Source organism: Pituophis catenifer, unplaced genomic scaffold, assembly GCF_029215685.1.
Source record: "Pituophis catenifer annectens isolate HBS135680 unplaced genomic scaffold, rPitCat1.0.hap2 SCAF_8, whole genome shotgun sequence".
Taxonomy (NCBI): domain Eukaryota; kingdom Metazoa; phylum Chordata; class Lepidosauria; order Squamata; family Colubridae; genus Pituophis; species Pituophis catenifer.
Genome location: NW_027256888.1, coordinates 52,906,658 through 52,929,200, shown reverse-complemented (window position 1 = coordinate 52,929,200; position 22,543 = coordinate 52,906,658). Strand labels below are relative to the sequence as shown.

General features: G+C 35.5%; 1 protein-coding gene across 4 annotated transcripts in view; it reads left to right on the top strand.

The window, feature by feature from the left end:
• The first annotated feature begins 241 nt into the window (after window positions 1–241).
• Window positions 242–22,543, top strand: part of INPP4B (inositol polyphosphate-4-phosphatase type II B) — a 129,928-nt gene continuing 107,626 nt past the window's right edge. For 3 of the 4 annotated variants that reach the window (XM_070949099.1, XM_070949098.1, XM_070949097.1), the window contains exons 1-5: window positions 242–332; window positions 1,625–1,669; window positions 7,784–7,902; window positions 9,903–10,019; window positions 21,778–21,828. In XM_070949099.1, coding sequence (XP_070805200.1) covers window positions 242–332; window positions 1,625–1,669; window positions 7,784–7,902; window positions 9,903–10,019; window positions 21,778–21,828 — 423 coding nt within the window. The remainder of the gene's footprint in view (window positions 333–1,624; window positions 1,670–7,783; window positions 7,903–9,902; window positions 10,020–21,777; window positions 21,829–22,543) is intronic. The other variant, XM_070949100.1, reaches the window with a different exon arrangement.

The window sequence follows — 22,543 nt, the reverse complement described above, 5'->3', positions numbered from 1 at the left end:
TGGGAAAGATGTGCAAAATTGTTGCTAGAAATATCATGATAATTTTCAAAAAGATGTCTGGTAAAGTTTGGTTTAATGAAACTTTGTCAAATGTTTTCTGAACACAGAATTTCAGCCTGGAGACCCAGATCTTTATCTTAAAGCTGCACCAAGGACTGACTGCCTATGAATCTTGGGCTGTGGCACCCAGGCAAATTCTGAAGAACTGTGAATTCAAATTTGTCAGGCTGAGAGATTGATCATGGATATCAAGGAAGAGAGAGCACCAGAGGAAGAACAGCAATTTATTCCATCTGCACAAGCAGATAATTATGCAGAGTCTAAACTCACAAGTAAGTAAATTCAGTACATAAGCTATCTGCTGTATCATGATCCTGTGAATGGTGTTAGAAAAACTCATTCTAATTGTGTATGTACTCACTTTCATAAAATATCATAGATAAAAATATATTTCCATTTTACAAATTGGCAACAGGATTGGGGGAATTATTAGCTCCAAATCTCATATCTCAGTCTGCTGAACCCTGTTGATTGTACTTCTGAATCATTAGATATTTAGCTTAGTGTGCTCATCATTGCTCTATTACTATGAAACTGCTTCAAAAAGCTTTACAACAGTTAATGATGTAGTAACAGCTGCATTTGCTGTTCTAAATGAAGTAGCAAAAGTCTCGATATCCAAAATTAAGCATACTAAATTGAGCATGTTGGCTTTGACAGCAGTCTTCCGCAGACTAAAAAAAATTCATTGGAATTTATGTCATTTAGACAACCAAATTTCATTTTAAAATTCTTCATAATTTAAGTTGTAATCTTATTTTGCCTTGCAATATTTATCTATTAGATTTATGTGCCACCCATCCCACTGCAGCTGTGACTCTGAGTGTCTTACAAAATGATAAAAAGATAATACAAAACAATTAAATTAAAATTACAAAAGATTAGTTAAAGAGTAAAAACCAAGAGGACAGGCAACATGGAGTGGGAATTCTCTCTCTACCCTGTTAGCCACCCCAGCATAGAGAACCTCTTACAGGGCTCCATCCCAGCTGGCAGAACCAGATTGTAAGGCTCTTCTTGAAGGCCAGGAGAATGGGGACCAACCTCATATTTGATTGTAGAGTATTCCACAGGAAGGGGCCACAGCAGAAAAGGCTATTCTCCTGAACCGTGCCAGCCAAAATTCTTTGGCAGACGGAATCTGAAATAGGCTTCTCGCAGGAGCAAGTGGGATGGGCTAATCTATTAAAGAATATAAAGTACTTTAACATCTTTATAGCATTCAAGATGTAGTAATGCAACCTGCTGAAGTGAAAATATGTTTTGCTTTTCATTATAAAGGGGAAGGAATGAGCATGTAACCTGAATAGTGAATGGTGTGAATAAATAGTAGCGATAAAATGTGTTTGTCAGGTGTAAATAATTCCAATTAGTAAAATAGTGATAGATTTAAAAAATGGAGAAGGGCAGCTCTTGTGATAGTTTAAAATGCTGCTGATGGAATTCTTTCCTTGATGCTATAACTAATGTAATACGATATACACATTCTCATGTATGAATACTTTTATAATGTAATATATAATAATGTAATGTAATGTAATATAATATATGCTTTCACCAATAGGTCTCAAGAAGTTTGTTAATGAACCAAAGTTTGAATTCAGTCTTGGTAAGACAAAGTGTTCAATATATGTTAATATTTCTAAAATGTCTTTTTATTTTAGAAAGTCTGAAAATGAAGTGATATTTCTGAAATAATTTGTAACAAATCTTGAATTATTTTTATGAGATCTTAGATATAGTTTCTGTCCATGAGGGGCAGATTTTTTTTATCAGTAAAAGATGCAGTGACACTCTTTTTTATTATAGTTTCCTTCTCTATACCAAGAAATACTGAGAAATAATGTACTATTAACCTTCTTTCCTGCCTGCTTTTCTTCCTTTACATTGAAGATCAGGTAGAAGAAATAAATCACCACAGTAGGTGGGACATTTTAATTTATTTTTCCCATTTGAGTGGCTTCTAAGAGGAGGCAATTATCAGTGACAAAGCATCCCAACAGCAGAATATGCTTTCACAGAAAATTTGTATTCCAAATGTATTAGATGTTTTTTCTTCAACTTTTTCTATTAATAAGCCTTGCCCTGATTTTGACAAATGCCCTTGTTTTTCTGCTGAATAATAATATCCTGAACCAGTTAGAGAAAGAGCTCCCAAAGAAATAGGCCTTCTTTATAGGCATATATAAAAATATTTATCAGATAGAAATATGAAATTATTTTCCCCCAGATAATCCTTGTGTGTGGCAGGGGATCTTAAAAGTTGCTGGAAAGAACAGAAGATGCTTAGATGCTGATAGCCAATGTGCTAAAATGGTTATGATGTTATGATCCATGTTCACATTCCCAGTCAGTCATGGAAGCTCTCTGGTAGGGTTGGGACAGTTATTATCTGTCATTCAACAGAATTATTCTTTGGAGAAATAATTCTTGTACTTCACTTACGTATAGGCACATAGCTAATGAAAACAATAAATACTAGAACAAAGACCAAGCAGATATGTAAAGGGTTGTACATGTCGCTGTTGCAAAGAATAATCCCTTTAAAGATTAGCTCTTGCTTAAACAAAGTGTTTGCCTTTTTCAAACACCTAAATAGGGCTTTCTCTTTTATTCATTTTCCCATGATCCCCACTCTTGTTTTTCTAATTCTCTTTCCCAAAGCTATCTCTCCTATCACCTTCAAATTTTTCCTATTGTTTTGTTTTTTTCTGTGGAAGAAAAAGTGTGTGTATGTGTGTACACCTAGGAGTATTTGCAAGATTTTGTATTTGAGAGGAGTTTATTCATGAGACAAAGAATGATCCGTGTATAAACATAGGACATCAATTAATTTTATAAAAGGGGCACTTAATTTTACAGATAATAGTAATTGTTACTATTAAGGTTAAGTAATTGAATTAACCTTTTTTACTTCTGGGTTTTTGTTGTTGTTGTTGTTGTTGATAGGGTTGGTCCTGCCCCTGCTTTTTTTTTTTCTGGTAGATATATATACCCCACGGTTATATATATCAGTCACATGAAACATTGGTAAAATTGGGTGAAGTATAAGGTTTGTTCCAACTGGAATTCACACCTTTGGATAACAAAGATCATCTTGTTAAACTATGTATTAAGTTAAAAAAAATCTATGGATATCTGGATTTGTAAATTTATTTAAGAGCTGAGTGGATTCTGCTGAGATTTAACCATTTTTAACAAGAACAGTTTTAAATTCCTCTTTTACAGTAATAATATATTGTTTTACTATTATAATGCATTTCTGACTAAAATAAAGTATAGACAACAAGGAAGAAGCAGCTATGTATTTTGAGGATAAAAAGTATAAAGAAGTTTTAAATTTAAGTGTATTTACACATTCAGTAGGGATGTGGTGGCTCAGTGGCTGAGATGCTGAGCTTGTTGATCAGAAGGTCAGCAGTCCAGTGAGCTCCCGTTATTTGTCCCAGCTTCTACCAACCGAGTGGTTCGAAGGCACGTAAAAAATGCAAGTAGAAAAATAGGGACCACCTTTGGTGGGAAGGTAACAGCATTCTGTGTGCCTTTGGTGTTTAGTCATGCTGGCCACATGACCACAGAGATGTCTTCAGACAGCGCTGGCCCTTCGGCTTAGAAACAGAGATGAGCACCACCCTTAGAGCCGGAAATTACTAGCAAGCATGTGCGGGGAAACCTTTACTGTACACATTCAGTTATTTAAGATCAGGTGGTTTTCTGAACACCCTGTTGTGTGCCTTTGTTTGTCAATTTTATTTTGTATGCTTTTAGTAATGGAATTTTGGTTAAGTTTCGCAACATTAAAGATGTTGAATATACTTCTTTATTAGTTCATGCCATGGGTGCAATCTATTTTTATGATTTATGTTCCAACAGGATATTAGGTTGACAGCTAAAAGCTAGTTTGGTTGTAATGGTTAAGTCCTCAGACTAGTCCTGCCTTAGATGCAAAGCCAGCTGGATGATTTTGGATTAGTCACTTCTCTTAGCCTTAGGGAGGCAGCAAAATAAAACAACAACTGATTGTTAGGAATATTGGTATAAAGAAGCTGATCTGTTACTATTAGAAGTATGTCTGATTTTTTTCTCTTATGACATTTTATCAGGTATTTCAAGTATTATATCTTTATAATATAATTATATATAATATATAGATATATAATAATATATAATAATATATAATGAGACTCTAGAACAGTGTTTCTCAACCGTGGAAGCTTGAAGATGGGTGGACTTCAACTCCCAGAATCCCCCAGCCAACGCTGCTGGCTGGGGGATTCTGGGAGTTGAAGTCCACCCATCTTCAAGCTACCAAGGTTGAGAAACACTGCTCTAGAAAGAGTGCAGAGAAGAGCAACAAAGATGATTAGGGGGCTGGAGGCTAAAACATATGAAGAACGGTTGCAGGAACTGGGTATGTCTAGTTTGATGAAGAGAAGGACTAGGGGAGACATGGTAGCAGTGTTCCAATATCTCAGAGGCTGCCACAAAGAAGAGGGAGTCAAGCTAGTCTTCAAAGCACCTGAGGGTAGGACAGGAAGCAATGGGTGGAAACTAATCAAGGAGAGAAGCTCCTTGATTAGTTTCTATTCTGCTATAATTATATTCTATTCTGCTATAATTATAATACAATTATAATTATAGCTATATTCTTTCTCTTTTCTTTGTAGGATTTTTTTCCTTAGTAGCCTTTCAATTTTTCTTCATCATTTCAGAACTTTGTGCCTGGAATCAGAAAGACTACTTGAGCTGTGGTCTGGGAAAAGGAAAATAAAGTGGAACAGTTATTTCCCATTACAATCCTGTCCAGGCTGCCTAAATTTTTATTTAGCTTCAGAAGCTTTATCCTAAGTAAAAAAACAAGGACTACAATAAAAATCAAAATGATTTGAATATTGGTGAATCCAAAAAACAGTAGAGACATATTGGGGTTTACTGCATAATGTTTGTTATGCTTAGCGTAAGAAGAAATATATGCAACTTGCATACAAAATATTGTATCTAGCATAACAAGTTAAACAACCAGAATATCTTTTGAAGTATAATATATAATTATTATGCAGAAATAAAAATAAACGTTGTGGTCTGACTAGAAAATTGTGGTCACTAGTCTAGTACGAACAAATCGAATGTTTCTTAATATTTAAAAAAGAGTGAAGCAGATTATGACATGTTATACAGATGGCTGAAGAATATAAGCCTTTTCTGAATGTGACATTAAAGATTCACCTATGCCAGTGATGGCTAACCTTTTTGCCATCGCGTGCCAAAAGCGGGGGGAGCACAGGGGGGATTGCGCGCGTGGGTGCCCATACCCATAATTCAATGTCCCCCATGTCCCTCCCCCTGCATGCGAGCATGACCCCACCCCCTGTGCTCCCCCCCCACTTTTGGCACACGATGGGTGGGCCCAGTAGGCCCGTTTTTCGCTATCCCCAGGCTTCAGAGGCTTTCTTGGAGCCTGGAGAGGGTGAAAACAGCTTCCCCCACCTTCCCAGAGGCCAGAAACAGCCCATTTCCTGAATTCCGGTGGGCCTGGCTGGCTGGTGCGTGCATGCACGCTGGAGCTGAGCTAGGGTAGCGCTTGCATGCCACAGATATGGCTTCGCGTGCCACCTGTGGCACAAGCGCCATAGGTTCGCCATCACGGACCTATGCTATTGCTTGAAGATTATGATTATTTTGCAATTTTTATCAGTTTTATGAAATGCTTTTTAATCTGACATTCTAGGTTAATTAAGAAGCTTTGAGCTATTTTTATTATACTTCAAGCAGAAGTAAAATTACTGGAACTTTAGAGAATGGGTCAAAATATAAGCATTTAAAAACACTGAACCATGTTGAACATAATATTTGTTCAGATTTAGAAAAACCACATCTTAGTATTAGATTCCTGGAAAGTTTGTTTATTCATAGATTTGTGCTTGAAGAAAAGCTTCTTCAATTTTCTGATGGACCTTTGCATGGTTTTCTTTACCTCATATTAAAACTCTGGCAGTTCTGACTATAGAGGTTTGAAATCATTACAAAAAGTGATGAAAACCTATTATCAAGCAGCATTTGGTAAATCTTTATATTACTTGTTTAATTTTTCTGTTTATCAACAGTCTGTTTGAATGTGCTTGATATTACATAGAAGTGGCAAGATGATGATGGAAACTATTTTGGCAAAGACAATTTGTAATAATTGTATAATTTCCTCACTTGCCTTGGGATATAGTTAAGCAGGCTTATGTAATTTCTAGTCCTGAAATATCATTGGTGGGCCATCCATGCTATTCTCTTATCTCGATGGAAAATTGTAATGTTCAGCAAGCAGCTAATTTTAGCTAAGTAGTTTTGCAATACTTTAAACTTCTTCATTGTAGAGAATGAAAAGTCATTTAAAGTATCATTGCTACATGGGAAAAGTAGCAATTTTAAGGGTCACTGTTGAGAAGGGACAGGCTAACCACCCATCCTTCCATTAAAACTTTAATGTTATTGCTTTTATTTTGTCTATTAATCTTCTTAGCTTTTCAGTATTTTGGTAATTCTATAAGTAAACATATTAATTAAACACATAAATAAGTTTTAAAGTCTATTTGCCAAGTAGAAAGTGTTTTTGAGAGAATTTTGTAATTTCCTAAGGAAATGCAAAGGGATTAAATGGAAAAAGATAGTGTGCCTCCTATATGAAAGGGATTTCAAAACTTGTCTATCTGAACTGTTCTTAATTTAAACAATATATTTCCCATAACTTTGCACTTTTCTTGTAGAAAAACTCATTTCTCAAGGATATTGTTTAGGGAATGAGTGACAGAATGACATTTGCAAACAAAATGTCAGCCTCCCCCTGCCTTGTCCCTCTTTGTCCCCTTTGCTGCTTTAAAGGACTGTTGGCCGGAGGTGCTGTATGGCTGGTTGCCCCGCGCAGCAAGCACCACCTCTCCTGTCTCCCGGCCCAGCACACAAGGCCACTGCCTGCCCCACCCAGCCATCAGGAGGTGCAGCTAGTTGTTCCACGTAGTGAAATGTCCAGGGGCAAGTGTTCCTTGGTTAATCTCCCAAGGCAATGGGGTGGGGGAGGAGCACCAAGAGACCAATCCCATGGGAGGAATGCCAGCAGAGAATCAACCGAAGATAAAAGCCTCCAGTAGTTTGGCTATCGTGGAACCACATTGTTTCTTCATTCTTCTCTGAGCTACACATAATGTAGCTCACATGGCAAAGAAATGCCTGCCTGCCTGCCTGCCTCTCCCTCCCTCCCTCCCTCCCTCCCTCCTTCCTTCCTTCCTTCCTTCCTTCCTTCCCTCCCTACATTAATGCATTGTAAGCCGCCCTGAGTCTCCGGAGAAGGGCGGCATATAAATCAAATCAAATTAAATTAAATTAAATTAATCACCCAACTTGCCAAAGTGACGCAGGTGGTTTATAACAGTATGATGGGTATATCCGTATATGTATTAATTTGCAAGAATTGAAGTGAGCTCTTAGAAAAACTTGGCATAAAGTGCATAATAGCTTAGCTGAATAAAACAAAATAGATTGCAGCATGTGATTTCCTATTTCTGTGGAGTATTTCTAAGAGACTTCCTCTGTTAAACAAGCTTCAGTCTCTAGAGCTTCAAAACATTGTTCAATCTGCCTCTCACACAACAATGTGCTCATTGTGATTTAGAGTTTTTTTTTTTTAATGAGATTTCCCTTTTTCTTTCTCTTCCCTCCCTCTCTGTACCATTTCCAGCATGTAAAGATTTAGTGGCTCCTACACGGGATCGAAAACTGAATACATTTGTGCAGATCACTGTAGTGCATCCAGGGGAACAGAACCAAGCAAGATACGCAAGCACGGAAATTGTGGAGGTGATTCTTTGCCCTTTCTCCTTTCCTCTTTCCTCTTTTCCCTTTCCTTTCCTCTCCTTTCTTTTCCTCATTTAACCAATGTGAATAACTGCTGTAAAAATAACAGGAATAACTCCTCCTGTAAAAATAAAGTTATTTTTGCAGAGGGACATTTAGGAGCCGTGATGGTGCAGTGGTTAGAATGCAGTATTGCTCACCCCAGGAGTTTGATTCTGAGTGAATTAAGTTTGACTCATCCTTCCATCCTTCTGAGGTTGGTAAAATGAAGACCCAGATTGTTGGGGGCAATATGCTGACTCTGTAAACTGCTTTAAGGCTTTAAGGCACTAGGAAGCGATATATAAGTCTAAATACTATTGCTATTGATAAAGTTTGCTTACATTTTAAGGTATAGACTGGTGTTTGGATTCTTAATTGTTGACTAATTGGAATTTTTAAAAATGCAAAGGCATTGTTTTAAACTAATATAAAAGTTTGATTACAGAAATGTTAATGTATATTCATATATCATGTACACTAAGGCACTTTGTTCTTTATGGTCACAATATATATTACATTTTATATTTGCCTTTCCCAAGTAAGTTATTTTCAGGTGTGTTGGACTACTAGTGCATTATCTCCAGAGGCTGTTTTATATTGGCATACTTTATAAGCAAATTGAAGTAAACATGGCATTATCTAGTTTAACTTGGCTCCTTTCTGCTTTGTCTACATCTTGTAATGTTTGTCAAGAATAAAAAAAGATTAATCTTAGAAAATTTAGCAGTGCATATTGAGATGTATTTACCTATATTTCTTGGGAGAGAAAGAAAAACACTTAGTTGCACTCAACTGCATTCAAATTCACTTCTAAAAATTAGGTTGTCAGATGCATCCATTCCTGAACAATCTTCTGGATGGCTTCTGAGTTGTTTTTATATAAAGTACTGATAACTGACTAAAACATAGAACTGAGTGGAACAGGTCAGCGTAGACCCTCTGGGAAGCTGAGCTTTGGTTTTCGGAGCAAATCATTAGGCACAAGTTGAATCCGTTCCTATTCTACAGTTAGCTAATATTCAGTGTACAGAAACACTGGGCAATTTTATTTTTTGTATTTGCATTAAAGTACAGGTAATCCTCAATTTAGAACAGTTCATTTAGTGACTGTTTGAAGTTACAACAAACCTGAAAAAGGTGACTTGTAAAAAGGTTGTAACATGGGCAAAATTCATTTAACAAATGTTTCACTTAGGAACATAAATGTTGGGCTCAATTGGGGTCGTAAATCGAGAATTACCTGTATTGGCCCTCCAAACAGCTAATATACAGCTGTTAAATATACAAACATAAGTTACAAAATATCTTTATAATAGTCATAAGTTGGATAAGTAGCTTTGCTGCATGACTTATACACTATTATGGACTGCTTGTGAATTTTCTCCCATTTTCATAATTAGTTTGCAACTTTGAAAATGTAAAAAATACATTTTTGTTCCATGTGCAGATAAAAATAGCTAAACTTGTGCCTCGTATACCACTCCAAACCATATTATCCTACTTATTTTAAAAATATTTATTTTGCTCTTTTATTTATTTTACTCTCCAAACTATTTATAATTCTGGCACAACTGTTTTTGGTTTAGTTTATGCCTCCCATGTTTTTACATTTTATGGCAGTGCGTAAACTAAATGTGTGCAAAATTACATGACTTCTATAATGGATGAGTGGATGAACTGCTCCTCTTAGTTAGAAAAAAATGCTGCATATTCTAACACAATCACCTGGAATAGTTAACTCTTGCAAATTTAAGTTTTGCATCCTGAAACATTCGCCTGTGTTTTGAGAGTTATTATATTTTGCATTTTTCACTCTGCTGGCAATCAAAATCAGTTTTTCCTATCTAGAAGTACTGCATTTGGAAATCTCTGTAACTATTCTGCTCTTGACCATAATTGAATCCAAGACGGTACACAGCTGCTACCTAGCTAAATCTGAGTTATGTCCTTATGCTATGCAGGGAACAAAAGACCCACTGTTTTTGACTGGTGTGACGTTCCCCCCAGATTACCCTATCTACGAAGAGACTAAAATAAAACTAACAGTCTATGATGTCAAGGATAAATCTCAAGACACAGTAGGTATCTTACTACTTTTGCTAAGATCTTTTAATCGGTTCTCTTTATTATTTTCATTCCATTATTTCTTGGTGTTCCATGTTGCATTTTGCTGAGGTTATTATAGGTTAGCTCAGAAAGTAAAGAGTTAATACTTTGTATAACATATCCACCTAATGGTGGATGATCAGCATATGGAATGGATCAAGTTGAAATGTATAGAAAGAAAGAAAGAAACCCTAGAAAGCTGTTTCTGATCATTGAATGTTAAGCAACATCGAAAGGTCAGTCTTGAAGAGAAGAGAGGTAATATAACTGCGGTATTCCTATATTGAGGCTCACATTTTTGCAGCCCATCGGTAATGCTTTAAAATGTGAATATTATATTATGAAAAACAATTCAAAGCACAAGATTTAAAGTATTTATATAGAGTTTCTATAGAACTACTTGAAACTTTATATTCAAAACAACTGTATTGTAGTTAATTTTACGATTTTTTCCCCATGCCAAAGATTTGAAACAATAAGCAATACTTAATTTTAGCATATTTCTGTTGAGTTATAATTTATTATTTGTTTTATATTCCAATGTATTTTTTTTTTAAAAAAAAACAAGAATTGATGAAGATTCTATATATTACATAAACTTTTAAGTACTTATTTTAGTTAAAATTCTTTACATTCAGTATGATTTTGTTGCTTTTGTTTATTTTTTAACTATAAACCACCTTTTGAAGATTATGGACCTTAAAGACAGCTAAGGAATAAAATTTAAACATAATATATTTAAGATCTAAAAATATTAGTGACATAACTCCATATATAGTATCAATAGAATAAACTTACAGGTTTTAATTCATGTTATTTCAAAAGGATTTGTATTTGTTTTCTCATTCTCATCAATAGTCAGTTTTGTAAATGATTAATATCAGTATGTATTAGGTTAGAAAGGAATTATGGTTCAATAAGGTTTTTTCTGTAGGGTTTTATATTTCCATTTGGAAAGATTGCTTTCGGTCTGGTAACATTTTTCTGTTGTTATTGCAGCCACAATACTTTAATTCGGAAAAATAAAACTAGATTTATATAAATGATTCTTGAGGAATAGAATAGAAAATCAATGAAATGCAGTTGACTTCTACCTTAGAGTTGACTTCTACCTTAGAAGATTAATCTGAGAAGTTTTAGAATAGACACATTTGACTTGTTTTCCTCTCAGCAGGAAAATACATCATAGAGACTTCAGCTTTGATGTGGAATTTTAGTGATTCCTTTTCTATGATTATCACTTTGTTACTTTCTGGTTTTTCTTTTGGTACTTGAGGGTATTTTTGTATTATTATTCATTTTCCACTGCTTAAAGAGAAGGAATTGAACCAAAAATTATTTTTTTCTGAGTCCTTCCCTAAAGTATAGTAAAGTATATTTTATTTTAGAATTGAATTAAATATTTTAAAAATCTGATTTGTGAAATGGTTTATGAATATCTACTTCATTTTCTATAATTACAATAGTTGGAGCAAAATAATGTGGTAGAAAACCTGTAAAAGCATCTTGGAAAATAATATGTAAGGGAGAATGGGATATGTATTTCCAGTGACTTCAACCTCAGCATCCTTATGGCAATGAAGGGGAGTAAAGTTTGCATGGACATATTGCAATACATTAAGTTCTGTAACTATTTAACATAATGAAATTACAACTTTATTGCAGACATTGTCCATTACCCAGCCAATATTTTTGTCCCCACATCATTTGAAATATTTTGCAAGGAAATACAATACAATACAATACAATACAATACCTGCAAGGAATTATAAATGCCATATCAAGCAGGAAGAGGAAATATTATGCAGTTGATGCATGTAATTAGGCCATGAAATAACATGTGGAATTATTTTTCTTCGTTTCAAATTCCCAGATGCTCTGAAGTTTGCAATTACTTAGATACCAACTATCATATTTTTCGCTCCATAAGACGCACCAGACCATAAGATGCACCTAGGTTTAGAGGAAGAAAACAAGAACAAAAATATCAGGCGGAGCCTGAGAGGACCACAGATAGGTGTCCTCTCATGTGCCAACTCTGCCTATTGACTCCTGCACTGCGGAAAAGAGACAGAAGAGGCGGGCAATGACAAAGACAGAAGAGGCAGGGTTCAGCACTATAAAAGGACCCTGCCTCCGTGGCCCAGCTGCTATTCATCAAAGGACTGGCACCATTTCCACCCACTTTTGGAGGAAAAAGTGTGTGTTATGGAGCGAAAAATACAGTATATTTCATCATACGGGCAGTCAAAATATTAACTCATACTTGATCTAATAAGTTGTGTGACTTTCAGTTATACTAGTTATACTTGCTGTGATCTCTTCATTTTTACAATTTTATGTGTTTGCCATTGTTCAATGGCTGTTTAATACAAGAAGATATTCTTGTTTAATTAAGATTCTTTATGTCTTGCCCCAAGCCGCCCCCCCCCCCAAAAGCGGGGTTTATTCCATACCACCAAGCCCCTTTGGCATTCCTCAGGTCCCAACTGCCAGTGTAGTTCTTCCGGAATCTGCTCCCAGCAAAGTCAATAGAGTCAAAACCCAACAAAGTCAATAACTAATGCAAGGCACAAGGAAGTCAGCACTGAATCAATCAGAAAACAGCACAACAGAGTCTATACAAGTCCATAGGCCTAAAACATGAGGATTCAAAGGGATGATCGGCACTGTGAGGACAATGCAAGTCCATAGGTTCAAAGCATCAATTCAAAGAGTCAGGGCACAAGGAAGTCATTAGGTCCAAGGAAGTCAAGAGCACACATAAACGATAGATTGAGAACAGTTGTTTCTGAAAACCCTCAGATTCCAAACACTAAACTAAATAGATCCTGACGAGTACATCTCATTAGGAAAGGTAAGGCTGCCTCCTCATGAGTAGCCTCGCTGACTTCCATTGACTTCCTTCTCTGCTCCCTCATGACCTAGTATCCAGTTGAGGAGGCCACTCCTCTTTATCACTGACTGGCTGCAGCTGTGTCTTTTCTCTGGCCATGTGGCCAGCTGGTTGTCTACACTTACTAGCTGCAGTTGTGTCTATCCTGCCTGTGCAACCGGCCATTCATCCAGTCCCTCACTTGCAGATTCCCTTGAAGCTTCTGACACAGCTTCACCTTGACCATCTGAACCCGCCACTGAGCCTTTTATGTTTCCTTGGTCCCTGTCAGATGTCCTCAGAGCAGGCTCATTGTTCAAACTGGCACCTGAGGGAGCCATTACACTTTATCAAAATAGGTAACTTTGTTTGGGCAACTTTAGAAGCAAGGTTTGTTTAATTTCTGTTAATAGTTTATATACTTAAGCTTGGTTCATTTGGTCATTTGGTTTTCGTTCATTGGTTTCCTACCTTAGTTCAGGTGAGGCACTTCTATCTTCCCTTTTAAATTATTCTTCCTTCTTTTTCAGCTTGTGTTTTATAACTGAGAGGTATAAATGGGTCAAATAATGATAGGTGTATAATTAAAGTGTCAATTAAACAGACAGGCTATAATTTATTGTAACCATATTTTGTCCAATTTAGTCTGGTAGAAAGCAATGGTTCTCAAACTTAATTATTATGCATTTTAAAAAAATACTGTGGCATTGGAGCTAAATGATGCTAGAATCTTGAAAAATTTGGTTTTCTCTTGAGATTTAGAACTTTTATCTTTAAAAGTCTTGGATTTGACTTCCACACAAGGCTCTTCTGCAATATCCATATAGACCACTGTAGGTTTCTAGAATACTGCATTGGTTGTGAAACTGTAGCCTAACATGCTTCCCACTCTGACAACAATATGAAGTTTATGATTAGCCATGCCTTCTCATGGAAATAAGAAATAAACCCTTTTCTAACAGATTAACTACTTGGTTTATCAAGAGTCATGGTTTATAAATGGTTTACTAAGTCGTAAGCTTCAAAATAAAAGAAACTCGTATTTACAAAATATAAGTAGAAGAGGGTTGATCATGTGCCCATCTCATGTAGATTCAATTTTTTAAAATTATAATGTTTACTTTATTCTAGTAATGATTTCCACCATCCTATTCTACAATTCAAGAGGAAGCATTCAGTTATCTATATTGTCTCACTAGATTAATGTGTTTTACTAGAAACTGTATGTGCCTTTTTCTGCACAGTATTTGTTTTTTTTTTTTCCTGATACATTACGGATCAAACATTTCTGCAACAGAGGATCTGTAAAAAGCTTCTTTGTGCAATGTACATCAAAGACAAGTACGTGGCAATAGATTTTGTTATGTTCCTTACAATTTGCTATGAAAAGTGTCTCATAGGGCACAGTTGTAGTAGACAACAGCCAGTAGTTATATGAAATAGCAATTTTCTACTGCATTTCAATTTGTACTATTACAAAGAAAGACACATAAACTCAAATGACAAGTGTTAATATTTTTCCAATACATTTGATGCATTCAATTTGGTCAAAGGATTACTGTGATGATATAGATATGTATGTTATTTAAAAGCATGTTTGACATATAAATTGCACCTGTAGAAAAAATGCTCAGACATTGACAAAGAGGCTTACTGGATAGGCCCCATATATTTTTGTTATCTATTCTTTTCTTTTCTTTTTAAGCCAACTACATCCTTGATCTGTTCAATACCTGATGCTGAAATAATATAGGAAAGGTTTCTTATTGTCTTCTTTTATCTACTGAACAGCATATACATGTACCATGTTTGTATGATACCCTTGTTAGAACAACAGAGACTTACTAAAGCAAACATTCATACTCTAAATATAGGCCACAAACATGTAACACCCAAAAACATTGTTGGTGACTATGCTTTCTTTTCTTTTTCCCTCCTTTGTTAATTTTCTTTTCTGATGTTTCGTACTGATGTTTTTCACTTGGCTAAGATGATGGATGGGTGAATGAGGGAGATTATTTCCAATTATTGTATTCATTCAACTGACAAAAATACAGACATGCTATTATATTTATTAGCTTCAATTTTATTTATCAAATTATGTTGTTTGTCTATGGTGAGAAAATATGTACCAATAAGTTAATTTCAAAAATAGATAATTTAGTAATACTATTTGGATGTGAAGTGTTACTTTCACTAATGATATTAATAAAGAGAAGATATCTATTCAGGATTATTTTTATTGTGACATATTCTGGTTTCCATTCAGAAACTCACTAGGCTTTATTCAGGGCTAAAAGCAAAGCCTACTGAGTTTTTGAATTGAATGAAACATTACATTTTAATTAATCTTTTCTCATGTATGGAACAAATATATCATTCAGTTTCAACTATAACAGTTCACAGTTTGCTGGACTGTTTGCTGGTCTTTTATGAGAGCTGTTCCTAGTTATTTGTAGTACTGAAATTACTGCCTGAAAACTAACAGTTTTGTGTAAGTCAAATTGCCCATCCCTCTTTAAAGAATTTTTTTAAATTAAAATTTTAATTTAATCTTTACTTAATCTAGAAAGCCGTAATCTGTCATCCCAGTCTTTCAATATATGACCATTATGTTTACCCAGTTGAAGTGTTTCAATGAATTATATGAGTTATCCAAAATTTACCTTACCTTATGGCATTTTATTGAGTTCTGTTTGTTTCATGTCCCTATTAAGTTGCCCATCAAAGTGGTACCCATCTATCTACTCGTGGTTAGCCGCTTTCAAACTCTGTTGGCAGGAGCTGGAGCGTGTGATGGGAGCTCACCCCACCACTCAGCAGCAACTGGGTCTCAAATGTGAGCCTGCCAGTTGTCAGCCCAGTGCCCTAAACATGTGAGCCACTAAAGAACATTCCTGTCATGTCTTCTTGACCTTGTCTAATTCTTTTTTTTAAAGACAAGTTTTATTTTAAAAAATTCTTTCATCATACATATTTTATGAACAGAGTGTTGACCGGGTCACATCTTATACATAATCAAAATCATCATTATAATACATCTTAATCTTCCCATTTTTTCCAATATTCATCTCTTTAGTGTAATCCTTTATCACAGATTTATCATTTTTCTCCATATCTTATTATTTCAACTTCTGCCATATCAATTTTCCTCCATTATTTTTTATCATCTTCAATGTTATATTTGAATAACATCACTTTACGCCTTATATTTCTTCTCAACAATTGCTCCAGTTGTTTACAATCTTTCTTCATTTCCGGAAGTGTCTTTCTAATTCCTTCTTCCCAATCATTAACAGTAAAACACTCATCTTCATTTGCATTGTTATCAAAATTAATGATATAGTTAAATTAATTATTTTCACCTTTCCATCTGCTGTGGTTTATCATAAGCATGTCCTATTTCTTCTTCTTTGCAAAAATAATCAGTTTCATGATTTCAACATTGTTATTTTCTATACAATTAGCATTTTAAATGTTCATTTTAATTCACATCGTTATCAAAATTAATATATTGTCAAATTAGTTATTTTCAGATTTCTGTTAAGATTTAATGTAGACAAATTCTATTCATTCATCTTTATCATATAATCACTTATAATCATTTTCCACCATATCTTATTTTTTCAACTTCTGCCATGTTATTCTCATATATTTCTTTATCATTTCATTTTCAATGCTTTCATGTAGTATATCACAGTATATCCTATACTTCTTCTCTCTTACCACTACTATAACAATTAAAATTTCATTCTAATTTAAAAAAACTATCAAAAACACTATTATTATTAAATTGTCTACTTTCCCATTCTCATTTATTACTCTATCTTATGTATATTTGCTAAAGTTTACCTCATCATCCTTCATTTCTAACCATTTTCTCTAAATCTTTTTAGCATCCCCTTTCCTAATAGTTCTTGCACGGCCCTTTATCTCGCTCTAATTTCTCAATTCTCTCTTTTTTTAAAAATATTTGTTACATTTCATCTTCTGGCTTCCTTTTATGTTTTTTTGTTGTATTGTTCGAACATCCCTCACCAAAGTTTTCCCTTGTCTCTTCCAGATATTCCCCTTTTTCCCTTTTGTCTGTTTCTTTTTTAGGGGGGATTTTCCCCCTTCTCAATTATTAATTATTATCCAAATTCAGCAACAGTCAAATCCAATTATGAAGCTATCTTCCAGAAGAGAAGGTAAATAAAACAACCACCCAGATGTAAAATACAGTCATTCCTTAAATGTTCTCACAGTGTCTAACTTACCTTTTTCTATATGACCAAGGTCAAAATTTCCAGCTGCTATTTCTTCTGTTTTGTCTATTTGAACAGAATATTACAGTCTTTTTTTTCCTCTAGGAGATGGCACTCTCCATTTCTACTCCGTTACCAAATAGTCTATTTAATCCAATTGTCCAGTAATTTTTTAAAGTTCTCTTGTAAATTATTATCTTCCGAAAATCATTTTTTCCCTTTTAAAATCTTTTGCTTTTCTCAATTTTCCAAATCCAAGACTTCCTCTCAGATTCTTTATATTACAGTTCATGCTTTCTCTTTGTTCCGCATGTGTGATTCCCCCCCACATGCCAGATAGCCACTAGTCCAAGCTCTAGAATTCTTTTAAAACTTCAATTTCAACTTTTCTTAGTATAGTTTGGCATTTATCTCACCCAGTTCTAGCACTCTGCCCAAACGCTACAAGGTGGCCACCCTAAGATGGCTGCCGCCCCTGCTGCTGCTTCAGGAGAGCTGTTCCAGCAAGGAAATTGCCAATTCCTCACGGTCCATGAAACGCCTCTCCTTTCTTCACCGTCCCTACAGGATGGCTATGGCTCAAAAGCTTCCCAGCAGCGGTTCATCCAGCTGGATTTCGTGTGGCTCATCAGAGCCCACTATTTTCTAGTCCGTTCCCACTGCGACTTCAACCGGAATTCCGACCTTGCCTAATTCAAGGGGCTGGCACCGAGAGAGTGGTTGTCAAAATGGAGGCCCCCAGGCCTCCATTCATTCTCCAGGTTCAGCACAGCCCGATGGGAGAAACTCCCTCCGAGGCTGCCTTCAGTCACAGCAGACCCTCCCCCACCCACGCTCCTTTCCCAGTTTGAGGGGGAGAAAAGGGGCTCTGCTTCCTCAGGGCTTCTGAGGCAGAGAAGAGCAACTGCAAATCACTCCCACCATGTCCTGCCGACCTCCCAGACGCTCAGCCAAGGAGTCCTGCTTCCTAGAGAGGCAAAACCCTATAAGCCCCCTGGTTTATTGATTTTGGGCGACAGTGCGCATGCCCACAGAGTGGGCTATGTGTGCCATCTTTGGCACGCGTGCCATAGGTTCGCCATCATGGCCTTAGATGATTTATTTGGGCAGATTCCATTGCAGGGCTCTACAGTGAATTACTTTTCAAATCTTAACTATAGCTATAATATTATAGGTGGTTCAATGGGCAATCTGATTGCTTGCCAAGATTAATACAGTAAAAAAATGAAGTTTTTCAAATCTGAATTGATCTACACTTGAAATGCTTCTTTGTAAATAAATTCCAAAAGAGGGCTTAAAATATGCTTCTGTCATTGAAAAATGTAAGGTGATTAAAAATAGTTAGGAATTTAGAGCTGGTTTCAATAAGGAGTCAGTGATTATAGTGAGCTAGCTGATATGTAGCTCTCAAGATCCTGTTAGTTGTAAGAGCGTCTCAGAGCAGAAATGTGGAGATTATAAATATGCAACTGCCAATAATGGCTCATACAAGAAATGGAAGACATGAATTCTGTGATGGGTATGTTTCCCCCTGTTGTGATGCAGGGGGAAAAAATGCTGGGTATGAATATAGAGGAAATACAAGTTATGAATCTCCCTTGTATTGCTCCAAACTATCAACTGTTTGTTATGACTAAAGTTCCTGGGTTACAGTAAGGATTTGGTTTATAACCACATTATTGAAATATCTGGGAAGCTCCTGCTAAGTATTAGCATCCATATTACAGCGTGCATGCTCCCGTGATCTCCGCGCAGAGCTCAAAAGATGCCTGGATCTTGGAGAGACTGACCTTTACATCATTTGCAATAGTGAGGCCAGTAAATGCAAATTCATCCACTGAATAAACACACTTGGCAGAAACCACACTAACCATAATAAACTGTGTTCGCGGCCTGACCTATCCATATTACAGTGTGCATGCTCCCGTGAGCTCCGTGCAGAGCTCAAAAGACGCCTAGATCATGGAGAGACTGATCTTTACATCGATTACCGCACCGACTGAATCAAATACGACCAACGGCTCACGTCCCCACAACCACAACAACCCAATAACCAACAATCAACAACTTCAACACCCCAACATCCAAAACTAGGCATGCACGCCCAAAAGATCATCCAGGTTCATTGCTACAGACCTTAAATGCAAACTACTTAATGCAAGAAGTCTCGCAAACAAAATGCTGGAATTTCTTTTTTTATTAAATATGGCTCAATTTGACATTATATTTGTCTGTGAAACGTGGTTAAACAAATCCTTTCCTGACTTCATTACCACTACAAGTGACTACCATGTCCACCGGTCTGACGGTGAAATCCAAAGACGAGGTGGTATAGCCATCTTCTATAAAAAGTCCCTAGATCTGAAAAATATTCAAGTAACACAAGAGCTTGTTCTTCCTGAGACCATTATCTGTGATCTATCACTAAATACCACAATTCGCTTCCTATTATGTTACAGAGCCCCTGATTATGATGGCGTCAACCTGAGTAAAGGATTTTTAATTTAATAATTTTAGTGAATTACAGCTACATTAAGTGTACATTTTTCAAGAAAATATGTGTTAAATTGTGACAAGTTTTTTGCTGGATAAAAAGCATCTAAAAGAGATTTTCCTTGCTGCATGGGTAGAGAGGAGGAAATGCCTCTTCCACATTGGCATTGGTAGTTATGCAGTTCAACAATTACAGTCCTCATGGTAAACCTGATACTGCACTCTGGTAATTAATCTAAGTAGTAAGCCTTCTGGCTGTTTCTCAAAGGTTGGTTTCTTATATTGATGCTAAACTGGTTTGCCTTGAATAAATCACTTAGCTAAGTCAACATGCTGAACAAAGGCAAATAAACCACATTATCCCTTAGTGGAGTGTTGAACTTAGTGCAGCTTAGAAACGAGTATCACTTATGAACATTCTGTTTCAACTTCGCTTTCCAATTTAAAAAAAAGTGGGAAGGAAAGTGGCTAATGTAAAATAGCAGCTGAACCTTAAATATTCCCACACATAGTGTAACCTTTTGGTGCCTGAATTTATTCTTAACTGTGCTGCCTAATTACTGTAGTTCAGCAGGTTTCTTGTCAGTTAGAAACCATTTTAATTAATGGATTAAAATTGCTACCCATAAACCCTATAGCCTTGTATAAGCACTACATGTATGGAATTCAACATCATAAACTCTTGATTGGCTTATGCTGTAAAAAGTTGGAGTTCAACTTTTCATCTAGCAAACTTGTTGAATATGAACAAAAACACAAATCCAATTATGACGTTTTAGCTGGTTGGCCTTAAGCATGTTTTAGCATTAGTTCATATCATAGAGTAAGCAGACTAAAGCTGTCTGAAATTGCTAAATACTGGAAAAATCAATCCAGGCATAGCTTAAATTCTGGTTCCATGAGTTTACACTGTAAAAAGTTATATGTTTCTTAAGTTATCCTTTCAGTTTGTTTATATGCAAGTATCAGAAAACTTACTTGCCCAGTTCTGCAGTGATAATACTTAACATGCCTGCCAGATACAAAATTCCTCTAAATAAAAATATTCTATTATTTTGTCTGCTGAACACTGCTTTAAAATACTATTACTAATATGATCTGTTTCTGTTTGTCTCAAAATTCCCAATATTTTGCATTATAACTTGTATCTTCCTTGAGTTTGACAGTGCTGGCTGATGCTAAGGGAAGTTATGTAGACTGTATAAGGATATTCTAATTAGCCCAGTATTTCATATTTAGCAATGATCTGATAATTTCAAGAAACCAATAAGTAATGTTTGTCCATTAGAGATATATAGTCAGTGGTATACAACTTGTGATTATGGAAAACTTGAAGATTCAGTGCAGCTACCTGAGAATTTTGAGCTATACATTACAACTCAACTACTTTGCTACAAGTTATCCAAGCACACTTTACAGCTTACTATTTACTACTAACTTATGTGTATTGCTTGAGCAGAGCAACCTTTTTTTTCAATCATGTTGAGATAGAAAAGAGACAAAAACATAGTATAAGCTCTAAAATAGACATACCATACAGAGAACATACCATACAGAGAAATCTGTGAAGTACCGCCAAAAGCTACCTGTTCCATATATAGGATGCCGCCTCACCCACTTTGTTACTATATGTCCTAAAATGTTGTCTCTGATAGAAGAGAATATTTGTAGCTCAGAGTTGAACTGCGGGGTCCTTGGTGTTCTCTGAGCTTGGTTGTTTTCTTGCAGATGTTTCATTATCAAACTAGGTAACATCATCAATTCAAGAAAACAACCAACCAAGCTCAATCACAAACTTGCTTCTTATCCATCAAAAGCTTGACTACCTATTATTTAATTGGTCTCTAGTAAAATAATTTATAAACTCAGGAATCTCTGATAAATTAAATGGTGAAACTATGAAGTTAAATTAGAACCAGAGGAAGATGGAGTCAATGACAATTATAAAATATTTTTCCTTTTAAATAAAATAGAGGAGAAGGACCACTTTTTTGTTCAGGAAAAAAGAGATTCTAAGGTTGAATTACTTTCATTAACTAAATTGTCTCTAGTTTAGTTTCCCAAATAATAACTTTAAATTAAATTATTTGTTGATTTGTCAATTGATTTGTCTAGGTTCGGACTAGCATCCTGACAGAAAACAAAGATCCAAGGACAGACAGTGGGGTAGGTTAATTGTTGATATATGTGTCTGTATATATTTACATTAAAACAATAATGCTAAAATGATGTTAAAGTTTTGATGATCAGCTATTCACAAACTTTTCATAAATTACATTTGTGCAAAATATTCAAGAATTGAATATACAACCATGGCACTTCCTAGGTACTTTTGTTTGTATGTTGTTATAGTAGGAAGTAATCCAGACACTGCAACAGTTCTATAGTACCTTTCTGTATAGAGACATAAAATAGATATTTTCCTTTCTATTCCTTTCCTTTCCATCTAGTTCAATCTCAAGAAAGACTCCAAGTGACATTTTATTTTTCATTGTATTACATTTCTTAATCACTCTTACCAAAATTGTATCAAATACCACAAAGCTTTTCTATGAATGATCATATTAATTTGATAATTATCAGCGTCTGTACTTTCTGTACTTTATAATTCTGCTGGATTACTTTTTGCAATCCTCTTTACAATGTCATGAGTATATACCTAAGCCTCATTCATAATACTTCAGATAACCAATAACCAACCACTTAATAATTTTTTTCAGATTCCTTATATGTCACAAGTGTCAATATACTAAAGAGTTTTACTCTTTTCAAAAGTCTGTGCATCTATTGTTTATAATTTTCAGCTTAATTGTGTTAGAATTAGCTAAGATGCCTCAAAACCAGTGGTGGGTTCCTCCCGGTTTGGTCCGGTTCCACCAAG